General features: G+C 43.9%; 1 protein-coding gene across 1 annotated transcript; it reads right to left on the bottom strand.

The window, feature by feature from the left end:
* Positions 1 to 1228: 1228 nt before the first annotated feature.
* LOC308175343 (E3 ubiquitin-protein ligase TRIM21-like) lies at positions 1229 to 9805 on the bottom strand (the record flags this gene model as incomplete). Its single annotated transcript, XM_080551022.1, has 2 exons — positions 1229 to 2677; positions 9611 to 9805. 2 exons carry the CDS (start codon positions 9803 to 9805, stop codon positions 1229 to 1231), a joined length of 1644 nt encoding a protein of 547 aa, XP_080407148.1.
* Between the last annotated feature and the right edge of the window lie 3151 nt (positions 9806 to 12956).

Here is a 12956-nt window from a genome sequence, read left to right as displayed (position 1 = left end):
GTCACTCACCCTCTAGCCCAGGGGTGGGCAATTAATTTTCACAATGGGCCACATGAGAAACAGGGACTATTGTGGAGGACCGGACCAGTAGACTGAACCAGTAGGCTGAACCAGTAGACTGAACCAGTAGGCTGAACCAGTAGACTGAACCAGTAGACTGAACCAGTAGACTGAACCAGTAGACTGAACCAGTAGGCTGAACCAGTAGAACCAGTAGGCTGAACCAGTAGACTGAACCAGTAGACTGAACCAGTAGACTGAACCAGTAGACTGAACCAGTAGACTGAACCAGTAGACTGAACCAGTAGGACCAGTAGGCTGAACCAGTAGACTGAACCAGTAGACTGAACCAGTAGGACCAGTAGACTGAACCAGTAGGACCAGTAGGCTGAACCAGTAGACTGAACCAGTAGACTGAACCAGTAGACTGAACCAGTAGGCTGAACCAGTAGACTGAACCAGTAGACTGAACCAGTAGAACCAGTAGACTGAACCAGTAGACTGAACCAGTAGGCCGGACCAGTAGACTGAACCATTAGACAAACTTATAATATCAAGTACAGAAGATGTGTATCATATTACAATCACAGTCACCCTTATTAAACTGTTTAATCATATCCGATTCCCTTTGCAAGCCATTAAATCAATAACATTATTATCAAACGTACATTCTGTTAAATGTAATTACATCACACACATGCAGAGACTGAAGGACAACTTGTGTTTGTGTTTTAATAAGCCAGACAGCCAGTCTGCTACCTCACCATCACCATTCTACAGCTCTGGGACCTGGACTACACTGATTATTAATGTGATCAATGGATCTGATCAATCCAAGTGAATTTAATTGTCTGAACATCCTCAATGTCCCTCTGTACACACCCAGTATTCATTACACTCAAAATCCTCCAAATACCAAATACATACAATAATAACTAGGTAATAATGAAAATACAGTATGTTGAGAGCATCTGATTTATAATAATGTGAACACCCTGAGAAGTCAAACAGTCTCATGTATATGGAGTCATATGTTCTTATGAGGCTGGAGAGGCTGGGCTGTATCTGACATTGCTGCTGCATATTCACATCTAGCAGACACACTGAGAGCACAAACTATATGATAACAAACCATAACCAGATCAGAAACTACTCTGTGTGGGGAAATATACCATAATCTTTCCTAATGTGACAACAGATAAAGATAAATGCTTATTTTACTGCTTGGTCAGTCAGAGTGATTGACAGGAGAGATGGTCAGAGGGGCAGAATTTTCACCACCCTTATTCAGGCCAGGGCAGAAGTATGGATAGAGTTTCTCAGAGAAGGTGCAGCCAGTGAAAGAGTAGATCAGAGACCTGGCCTCCACATCATAAAAGGAGACCTGGCCCTCCTCATAATCCACAAACACCCCCACCTTCTGGGGCTTCTCTCTCAGGGACAGGGGGACATCAGGGTCAGCGAGTGCCCAGTACTCATTTCCATTCCTCAACCAGACAGTCCAGTATCCATTCTCAGGGTTCACTGTGATCTTCCCCTTCCTGTTGATGGACTCTCTGACCACTCCTACAGTCCAGGCAGTCTTCTCCTTCACCTCCACTTCATAGTAAAACCTCCCTGAGGAGAAACCCTCCTTTCCTAAAACACAGACACCCTGGGAAAACCTCTCTGCGTTATCAGGGAGATTCTTTCTTGTGTCTCCAGGCCTAACTTGTTTCCCATCCTCAGACAGAATGAGACGGGGATGTGCTGTATCAGGGTCCAGAGTCACGTCCACTGCATACTGCTGAATCATCTTCAGCTCAACATCACACAACCTCTTCACTTCGCTCGTAAGTGTCTCCCTCAGCTGAGACATAACTCTCCTCACAGTCCCCACGTCGAGATCACTGTGAACCCTGACCTCAGACCAGTCCTTGGTGTGTGGAGGGGTGGACAGGGAAGGGAAGCTCTGGAGGAGGTGGAGGTGGTCCTCAGTGTGTGAGAGCTGCTCCAGCTCAGTGCTTCTCCTCTGTAGCTCAGTGATTTCCTGCTCCAGCTCTTTAATCAGCCCTTCAGCCCGCCTCTCTGCTGCTTTCTGCTTCTCCTCGATCACGTCAAGGAGCTCAGCCTGGCTTCTCTTCATGGAGTCCACCAGAGCAGTGAAGACCTGTACGCTGTCTGCTTTCTCTCTCTGTGCATCTTTGTTACTAAGACCTACTGAGTGTTTGATCTCTGAAACCTTCTGCAGTCGCTCCTGGATCATCTGCTGAACATCTGCCTCTGTCTTCCCCAGCTGAGCCTTCCTCTCTCCATACTCCTCCTCTATGGGGACGGTGTCATGGGTCTTGTGGTCTGTCTCAGTGCAGAACTGACACACACACGTCTGGTCACGCCTACAGAACAGCTCCAGGAGTCTGTCGTGCTTCTTACACATCCTGTCTTCCAGGTTCTCCACAGGGTCGATCAGCTTGTGTCTCTTTAAGCCTGCGACTCTCTGATGAGGCTCCAGGTGAGTCTCACAGTAAGAGGTCTGACACACCAGGCAGGACTTCAGAGCCTTGAGCTTCGTCCCAGTGCAGACGTCACAGGACACTTCTCTAGGTTTGACAGGTGTGTCTGGGGCTGGGCTGCTGGTTGCCTTCACGTCAACTGACTTCCTAAACTGAGTGGCCATCTCAGAGATGAAAGTATTGACAAAGAGATCTGGTCTCTTATCAAATGCTTTTTTACACATTGGACAACACAGGTCATTGTTGTCCCAGTACTTTCTCATACAGGCCATGCATACGCTGTGTCCACAGTAGAGAGTAGAGACTGGTTTAGTGAACACATCCAGACAGGCAGAACACAGGAACTGCTCCTCGGACAGGAGACTGCTGGAGGAAGCCATATCTAGAGAGACCAAAGGTGACACATAAAGCATTTCCTGGAATCAATCAGATCTCGATAGTTTCAACGATGGAGCTGTCAATACTGTCTTATGAGATTATACAGAGACCAATAATGATAACATTATTCTACATCACATAGAAAATAGTCCTTCAACCAAATAAATACATTTTACATACTGAACTGTCTATAAAAAAACTGGTAGAGAGCGTGAACACAATAGTTTATCTTGACTTATCATTGTAAGTCTCTCAACTCACCTGTCTGTGATTCTGTGAGAGTGGGGACGCTGTCTCTGTCCTTTCTACTGTAGGTGTGATAGATGTCTCTGTCCTTAACAAGTTTGAGAGAGTCTGCCCTCCTGCACGATACACTCTATGTCTCTAGTCTACACAGTTTAGTAGTTTCATTTCAGCTGCCTGACGTTGAGATGCTCCTCCCCTCCCAGTACAGCTCTCCTCCCTGGAACAGAGTTAACCCTTTACAGGCTGGTCTGTTTCTAATGTGTGGTTTTACAGATACACTCTTCTTACTCATCATTCCCAATCAGAGTTGAGTTTCATGTTGATATCAGCTCTGATCAAAGGAGTGATTCATCACAGTGTTTATGTGTAAAGAGACCAAGGGCCGTCTGCCACTCTGACCCTGCTACACACACACACACACACACACACACACACGCACACACACACACACACACACACACACACACACACACACACACTCACACTCACACTCACACTCACACTCACACTCACACTCACACTCACACTCACACTCACACTCACACTCACACCCACACACACACACACACACACACACACACACACACACACACACACACACACACGCACACTCACACACGCGCACACACACACACACACACACACACACACACTCACACACTCACTCAGAGGGGGGGGGGGGAATCTTATGACACGTAACTCCTCCTACAGTCCCGGGTCGCTCAGTATAATGGAGAAGCGTTTCTGAAAGTACGGCACGGCACGGCTCGGATACAAATGCGGCCTGGTTCGGGTCGGTAGTGGAAAAGCTCCATTAGTGTCGGTTGATGTTTGGAGAGCTGGTGGAAGCATGCTGAATCTAGAAAAATAAATAAATAAAAAAGTGGTCCGGCTGTGGCGCAGGAGGTAGTGCCGGCGTCTAATGATTAACACTATACTATAAACTGGGTAGGGCATCACTTTATTAGGAACACTATACTAATACTGGGTAGGGCATCACTTTATTAGGAACACTATACTAATACTGGGTAGGGACTCCCTTTATTAGGAACACTATACTAATACTGGGTAGGGACTCCCTTTATTAGGAACACTGTACTAATACTGGGTAAGACCTCCCTTTGCCCTCAAAACAGCCTCAATTCTTTGTGGCATTGATTCCACAAGATGATGGAAACATTCCTTTGAGATACTCAAGATGATTGAATCACCCATTTCCTGTAGTTTATCAGGTGCACTTCCAAGCTGTGAATCTCCCGTTCCACCACATTCCAAAGGTGTTCATGAAACCAGTTTGAGGCGGCTTCTGCTTTGTGACACGGTGCATCATGATGCAGGAAGCAGCCATTAGAAGATGGGTACATTGTGGCCATGTAATAATAATAATAATAATAATAATAATAATGAGAATTTTTTATTTGTATAGCGCTTTTCCTGCAAATGTTGCAGCTCAAAGTGCTCGGGATGGGATGTACATGGTCAGCAACAATACTCAAATAGGCTGTGGCATTCAAGAGATGATTGATTGGTATTAACAGGCCCAAAATGTGCCAAGAAAACATTCCCCACACCATTACACCACCTCCACCATTACACCACCTCCACCATTACACCACCTCCATGAATGATAAGGTCACTCCCCATCTTCCACCGTAGCCTGAATACCTCCATCTCTTCAGGCTACACCTTAAGTGTCCCTCCTGAGACATCTACTTCCCCTCTACCCCCCTGTACTGTTTCTCTACTGTTAAAAAAGTAATAATAATCTTCCTTCTTCCAGCACTACAACTGCCAAAGGCCCCTGGCTCGAGCATAGATTACTTTCTCCTGCTATGACTGGTGGATAGATGATTAACTTACTTAAAATGTATTTGTCATAAGTTGCTTTGGATAAAGGCGTCTGCTAAATGCCAAACATGTAAATGTAAATGTGTCTGCTACCTCACCTGGACTAGTCTGATTATTAATGTGATCAATGGATCTGATCGATCCAAGTTAATTTCATTGTCTGAACATCCTCAATTTCACTCTGTACACACCCAGTATTCATTACACTCAATATCCCCCAAATACTTAAACATTACAATGATAACTAGCTAATAATGAAAACACAGTATGTTGTTAGAATCTCATGTATAATAATGTGAACATCCTGAGAAGTCTTTGTCCTTTATACTGTAGGTGTGATAGATGTCTCTGTCCTTTATACTGTATGTGTGGTAGATGTCTCTGTCCTTTATACTGTATGTGTGGTAGATGTCTGTTTGAGGACGATATCGAACAAGTTTGAGAGTCTGCCCTGGTGCACGATACACTCTATGTCTCTAGTCTACACAGTTTAGTTTCATTTTAGCAAACTGACGTTGAGATGCTCCTCCCCTCCCAGTACAGCTCTCCTCCCTGGAACAGAGTTAACCCTGGTCTGTTTCTAACGTGTGGTTTTACAGATACGCTCTTCTTACTCATCATTCCCAATCAGAGTTGAGTTTCATGTTGATATCAGCTCTGATCAAAGGAGTGATTCATCACAGTGTTTATGTGTAAAGAGACCAAGGGCCGTCTGCCACTCTGACCCTGCTACACACACACACACACACACACACACACACACACACACACACACACACACACACAGACACACACACACACACACACACACACACACACACACACACACTCACACACACACATACACACACACACACACACACACACACACACACACACACACACACTCATCATCATCATCTCAGTAACACCCCCACTAGTCCACTCCATTCATAACTGTACTTACTTAGCAGTTTTTAAATTTGTAATAAAATAAAATAAAATAAAAATACCCTCTTCTTGACATGGACAGGTTATTATATTATTTTGACCTTCAGTAAAGGTGATTGTTGAAGCTTTCCTTGCTTCTGAATAAGAACTTAAACATACACCTGAAATCTCATGCTGGGTTTGTCTGTGAAATGATGCTTCTCTCTGTAAACTTGACTTGAATAGATTTAATTGTGTAATATCACAGAGCGTGAACAACTGCTCTTTAATAGATATTGATCTGTTACAGCAGGTTAATGTGTCAGGCTACTTTAGAGAGATATGTTTGTGTGGACCTTTGTGTAGTCGCTCAGCATCACTGTCTCTGTTCTGCATTTTGTTCAACAAGACATATATACATATATATATATACCCAACTGTTTTCCAAGGTCTACACACAACGACCACTAGTTGGCCGCCTTGTAAATTAGCCTGCTTCCTACACAGAAAAACGGCAAAATAGCTTCATACTAGCTTATCCTGATGTGATTTAGAAAATGTAAGGATACTGGGTGGTAGAACACACATATCTAGGAAAAAGAAAAGGAAAATGGATCATAAATTGGGGTTTAATACACAGTGTCCATAGCACCCTATGACCCTCATTTTGTGTCTGGATTTATGGCATAGATATTATTTTCAAAAGACAGAATCAGATGCATTATTGCATTTCTTTCTCTCACACACACACACACACACACACACACACACACTCACACTCACACTCACACTCACACTCACACTCACACTCACACATACACACACACACACACACACACACACACACACACACACACTCTCTCTCTATGTTTTCACAGTGACTATAGCTATACTTAGTGATGTCAAGTTAATGACATGCAGGCAGGTGCCAGGTATAAACAGAGTTTATCAGGTCATAGGTTGCTACACAGCAAAGTCTTTCTCTGCCACAGATCTCAGTGTTCCGGAACACTCCCCACCTAGAGTGTTCTATGTGGTTTCTACCTAGCAACAACACTTTGATTGGCTACAAAATGAAGCATCATAATGTATGCATCTTTGGTGAATAAAGCCACCCTTGGTACTCTAGCATGATGACAGTTTGAGTGACTTTATTCACCTCGGTGATAAATGAATGAATCATCATTCACAGGTGTCAGGTAACAGGGACTTTATTCATCAGGTGTTGATGTTTGATATGCAGTGATGATAAAACCACCACAGAAACGGACTATTAGACAAACTTATAATATCACACAGAAAATGTCATCTTACAATCAGTCACCTGTATCAAATAATTCTGAAGCATATCTGATTCCCTTTCCAAGCCATTAAATCAATAACATTATTATCAAACGTACGTTCTGTTAAATGTAATTGCGTCACACACATACAGAGACTGAGGGACAACTTGTGTTTGTGTTTTAATAAGCCAGACAGCCAGTCTGCTACCTCACATCACCGTCCTAAAGCTCTGGGACCTGGACTACACTGATTATTAATGTGATCAATGGATCTGATCAATCCAAGTGAATTTAATTGTCTGAACATCCTCAATTTCACTCTGTACACACCCAGTATTCATTACACTTAATATCCCCAAAATACTTAAACATTACAATGATAACTAGCTAATAATGAAAACACAGTATGTTGTTAGAATCTCATTTATAATAATGTGAACATCCTGAGAAGTCAAACAGCCTCAGTTATATAGAGTCATATCTTCTTATGAGGCTGGAGAGGCTGGGCTATAATATATAGTATTATCTTACATTGTTGCTGCATATTCACCATCTCTAGCAGATACACTGATAGCACAAATGGACCTATCGCTAAGCCACGCCCCAAAATAGAAATTGTCCAATCATATCACAGCAAAAGTCACTACGGGCAGAAAACTCGGACAAACAACTCGCTAATATCTGATTGTGAAAAGCTTCTAGACTAAATATTCTTGTCATCTTTAAAAAAACATGTCTATTACTTGCTGTGGTAAATCAGAAATCAGAAATTTGCCAACTCTTGCCATAAGTCATTGAATGTCATTCAGTCACGGTCAGTCAGTCAGTCACTGTCAGTGAAGCGTTGTTTGTTTGTCTGAGTTTTCAAAGGGGGCGTGGCTTAGCGATAGGTCCATTATGATAACAAACGATAGACAGATCAGAAATTAGTCTGTGGTAAATTATACCATAACTTTCCCAAATGACAACAGATACAGATAAATGCTTATTTTACTGCTTGGTCAGAATTAAAGGTTAAAAATCAGTCAGTGTGATTGACAGGAGAGATGATCAGAGGGGCAGAGTTTTTACCACCACCATTATTACGAGGGTTGAAGAATGGATAGAGTTTCTCAGTGAAGGTGCAGCCAGTGAAAGAGTAGATCAGAGACCTGGCCTCCACGTCATAAAAGGAGACCTGGCCCTCCTCATAATCCACAAACACCCCCACCTTCTGGGGCTCCTCTCTCAGGGACAGGGGGACAGCAGGGTCAGTGAGTGCCCAGTACTCATTTCCATTCCTCAACCAGACAGTCCAGTATCCATCCTCAGGTCTCGGTATGATAGTCCCCTTCCTGTTGATGGACTCTCTGGCCACTCCTACAGCCCACTCAGTCGTCTCCTTCACCTCCACTTCATAGTAAAACCTCCCTGAGGAGAAACCCTCCTTTCCTAAAACACAGAGGCTATTAGAAAACCTCTCTGTGTTATCAGGGACTTTCTTCCTTGTGTCTCCATATCTAACTTGTTTCCCATCCTCGGACAGAATGAGATTGGGATATGCTGTATCAGGGTCCAGAGTCACGTCCACTGCATACTGCTGAATCATCTTCAGCTCAGCATCACACAACTTCTTCACTTCACTCATAAGTGTCTCCTCCAGCTGAGACACCGCTCTCCTCACAGTCCCAAGTCGAGATCACTGTGAACCCTGACCTCAGACCAGTCCTTGGTGTGTGGAGGGGTGGACAGGGAGGGGAAGCTCTGGAGGAGGTGGAGGTGGTCCTCAGTGTGTGAGAGCTGCTCCAGCTCAGTGCTTCTCCTCTGTAGCTCAGTGATTTCCTGCTCCAGCTCTTTAATCAGCCCTTCAGCCCGCCTCTCTGCTGCTTTCTGCTTCTCCTCGATCACGTCAAGGAGCTCAGCCTGGCTTCTCTTCATGGAGTCCACCAGAGCAGTGAAGACCTGTACGCTGTCTGCTTTCTCTCTCTGTGCATCTTTGTTACTAAGACCTACTGAGTGTTTGATCTCTGAAACCTTCTGCAGTCGCTCCTGGATCATCTGCTGAACATCTGCCTCTGTCTTCCCCAGCTGAGCCTTCCTCTCTCCATACTCCTCCTCTATGGGGACGGTGTCATGGGTCTTGTGGTCTGTCTCAGTGCAGAACTGACACACACACGTCTGGTCACGCCTACAGAACAGCTCCAGGAGTCTGTCGTGCTTCTTACACATCCTGTCTTCCAGGTTCTCCACAGGGTCGATCAGCTTGTGTCTCTTTAAGCCTGCGACTCTCTGATGAGGCTCCAGGTGAGTCTCACAGTAAGAGGTCAGACACACCAGGCAGGACTTCAGAGCCTTGAGCTTCGTCCCAGTGCAGATGTCACAGGACACTTGTCCAGGTTCGGCAGGGGACTCATCGTCAGCCCTGACTCTCATTGTCTTGAAGTGCTCTACAACCTCTCTAAACGTTGTGTTGACGCGAAGCTCAGGTCTTCTATAGAACGTTTCCTTACACAACGGACACAGACACAATTCACTGGTGTCCCAGTATCCTCTGATACAGGCCATGCAGAAGTTGTGTCCACATGGAATAGAGACAGGGTCAGTGAACACATCCAGACAGATGGAACACAGGAACTGCTCCTCAGACAGGAGACTGCTGGAGGAAGCCATATCTAGAGAGACCAGAGGAGACACCATAAAGCATTTCCTGGAATCAATCAGATCTCGATAGTTTCAGCTATGGAGCTGTCAAGACTGTCTTATGGGATTATACAGCGACCAATAATGATAACATTATTCTACATCACATAGAAAATAGTCCTTCAAACAAATCAATACGTTTTACATGCTGAACTGTCTATAAACCAAACTGGTAGAGACTACACAATAGTTTATCTTGACATTGTAAGTCTCTCAACTCACCTGTCTGTGATTCTGTGAGAGTGTGGATGCTGTCTCTGTCCTTTATACTGTAGGTGTGATAGATGTCTCTGTCCTTTATACTGTATGTGTGATAGATGTCTGTTTGAGGTCGATATCTAACAAGTTTGAGAGAGTCTGCCCTTGTCCACGATACACTTTACGTCTCTACACAGTTTAGTTTCATTTCAGCTGCCTGACGTTGAGATGCTCCTCCCCTCCCAGTACAGCTCTCCTCCCTGGAACAGAGTTAACCCTTTACAGGCTGCTCTGTTTCTAACATGTGCTTTTACAGACATGCTCTTCTTACCTGTCATTTCCAATCATCATATTGTTCCCAGTCAGTATAAACTGTAATCAGAATAATATTTGTGATCAGGGGCCTCATTTATAGAAAGTACTTTGGATCAATTTTTTATCTTACCCGTGTCGTACGTAGAAAACCACGTCAACGTAGTGATTTATACAATTTCAACTTGAGTCAATTTGACCGTGGAAACGATCGTAGCTCTACGTCGGGTATTGACCTTGCGTACGCACATTACCTACTGGTTATGCAGAGTTATTACAGGCATGTGAGCCGCACTGCCTACTGTCATTCACAGGGCTTAAAGTGGGAAATAATCCTGTGCCTGAGGGGGGTCACAGTTTGAGATATTGGGAGAGCGGGTACAGAAGACAGCTTCTTGTCTCAATGTTTAAATGCATTAATACTATTTTATAGTCAATACAAAATACATGTCTCAATGTTTAAATGCATTAATACTGTTTTATAGTCAATACAAAATATATGTCTCAATGTTAAAATGCATTAATACTGTTTTATACTCAATACAAAATAAAATAATATATTTAGATGTCTTTAAAAGAACAAACTGATTAAATCACTTAAGGCCAAACTGATTAAATCACTTAAGGCGAAACTGATTGCATCACTTATTAAGCCACTATCACTATAACAATAGATCAATAGATCTACATCAAGTAGAATACTGATGACTAGTGACCAGTCAAGACCATTGGACTCCAGGATATCTTTGAGCTCCTGCATGAGGGCTGACGAGTTGGCGATGTTTACTTTCCTGCTGACTAGGTGTTGTGTTGTTACTTTGGCCAGATCATCATAAAAAATCGAACAAGGACATTGAGGATTTTGTCCATATTAAGATTAGCTTCGTCGATATTAATTGAAAACGTTGCTTTTTTAAGCTTTTCACACAGCCGTTTTTTCAATTCCGGGACAAAGGCCATGTGTGTTTAAATAGCTGGCGTGCTGGTTGGAAACGGACAGCTTTGTCAGTGCATTTTTGTCTTCTGATAGCTTCTTGCACAAATCGACGAGTGGCTGAGCCATTGTGAAAGACAGATCATGTTCAGCTATAAACGCACACACTCGGATCTTTTGCTCGCAAACACGGTCGGTCATTGAAGATGAAGTGGTAGGCTACCTGTAGCCGTCGCAAGGTTGTTGTATGAGCAAGGTTTAAGAAACTTGGCTTCCATTTTAATAGACTCTTACTAAAGTTAGCGAGATAGCGGGCTGCTAAAAGCGAACGTCTCTCCAAGCTCACATTACACTCATTCAAACTTCCTACTCTGCCTCCGATTGGCTAGAAGTCGTTGGTTGGCTTGAGCAATGTGATACCATTGGTAGGCGGAACTGTCTCTTTGCTGAAGATGACTCTTTAAATTACGATGTAAACAAATAGCATGTGATTTTATTTTATTTTATTGCTCAAAATTCCCCTGCGCCGGAAATCCGGCACCGTGCCGGAGAACTTTAAGCCCTGCATTCATGCGAAGTGAACGTGACTCGTAAAATAATTAACAATGTTGTTATCAGCTGAGAAAATGAGTTTAATTCAAGATTTAAAGGGAACTGATGTTTATGATTGTATTTCAGTCTTCCTTTATATTCCTCTGGAGCTGTCAAGGCAACGCCTTCTCCCCTTCAACATGCCTAATGCGCTAAATTATACTGGATTTTTCTCCGGAGAACGCAAGGTCAATACCCGACGTAGAGCTGCGATCGTTTCCACGGTCAAATTGACTCACGTTGAAATGTTATAAATCACTACGTTGACGTGGTTTTCTACGTACGACACGGGTAAGATCAAAATTTGATCCAAAGTACTTTCTATAAATGAGGCCCCAGGTCTTGTTAAAAACCCAACACTCTGCAACAATCTTTCTCTGTTTAACGTGAGCTGACATTTTTCTCCTCAGCATCTCTCCAACTGCACATTACGGTTTGAAGATGTGTAACATAGTCACGCACGCACGTACGTCAATTGAAAATAAAATTTGTCGCCTTCAAAATAAAAGCAATGCAATTGTACTGGACGCATTGCCTACATTATTGGCCTCACGCAGGGCCGGCCAGGGACAGCCATAGGGCCGCATGTGCCCCGGGGGCCGTACAATGCCCAGGTCTGCTCTAGCCTGTTGGCCCAGTCACCCTCTAGCCTGTTGGCCCCCCATGTCTGGATGTGTTGATCATTCTGGCACAAAATGGCTGCTGTGACATCACCCATATGAGTTGTACACTTGTATGGTGGGTGAAGGGAGTCAGCGCATACAGTTTACAATGAAGCACTTTGAGCCCCTGGAAAAACCCTATGAATGATATCCATTAACATCTCTCATAGGCTGTCTGAGAGGTCCAGATAGATGAGCGTTTACGAGCCTCCCTGGGTTTGGGTCCCTGTGTTTCTGTGTTACTCAGCTCCTCTCTTAGTTATCCATTAAAAGTCTATAAAACCATGATGTGTTTGTGTGTGCACGTGCGCGTGCACGTACATGTACGGGGGCAGGTCCATCAGGCTGTAACTCTGCATCAGGACTATAGAGAAACTGTCAACATCAACGTATAAATAACTACGGCCTAATGCAGCGCTGGATC

The sequence above is a fragment of the Nansenia antarctica genome, assembly GCF_963989245.1.
Source record: "Nansenia antarctica genome assembly, contig: SCAFFOLD_228, whole genome shotgun sequence".
Classification (NCBI taxonomy): domain Eukaryota; kingdom Metazoa; phylum Chordata; class Actinopteri; order Argentiniformes; family Microstomatidae; genus Nansenia; species Nansenia antarctica.
Note: the sequence above shows the minus strand (reverse complement) of the source record. Positions and strands in the feature narration are given on the sequence as shown.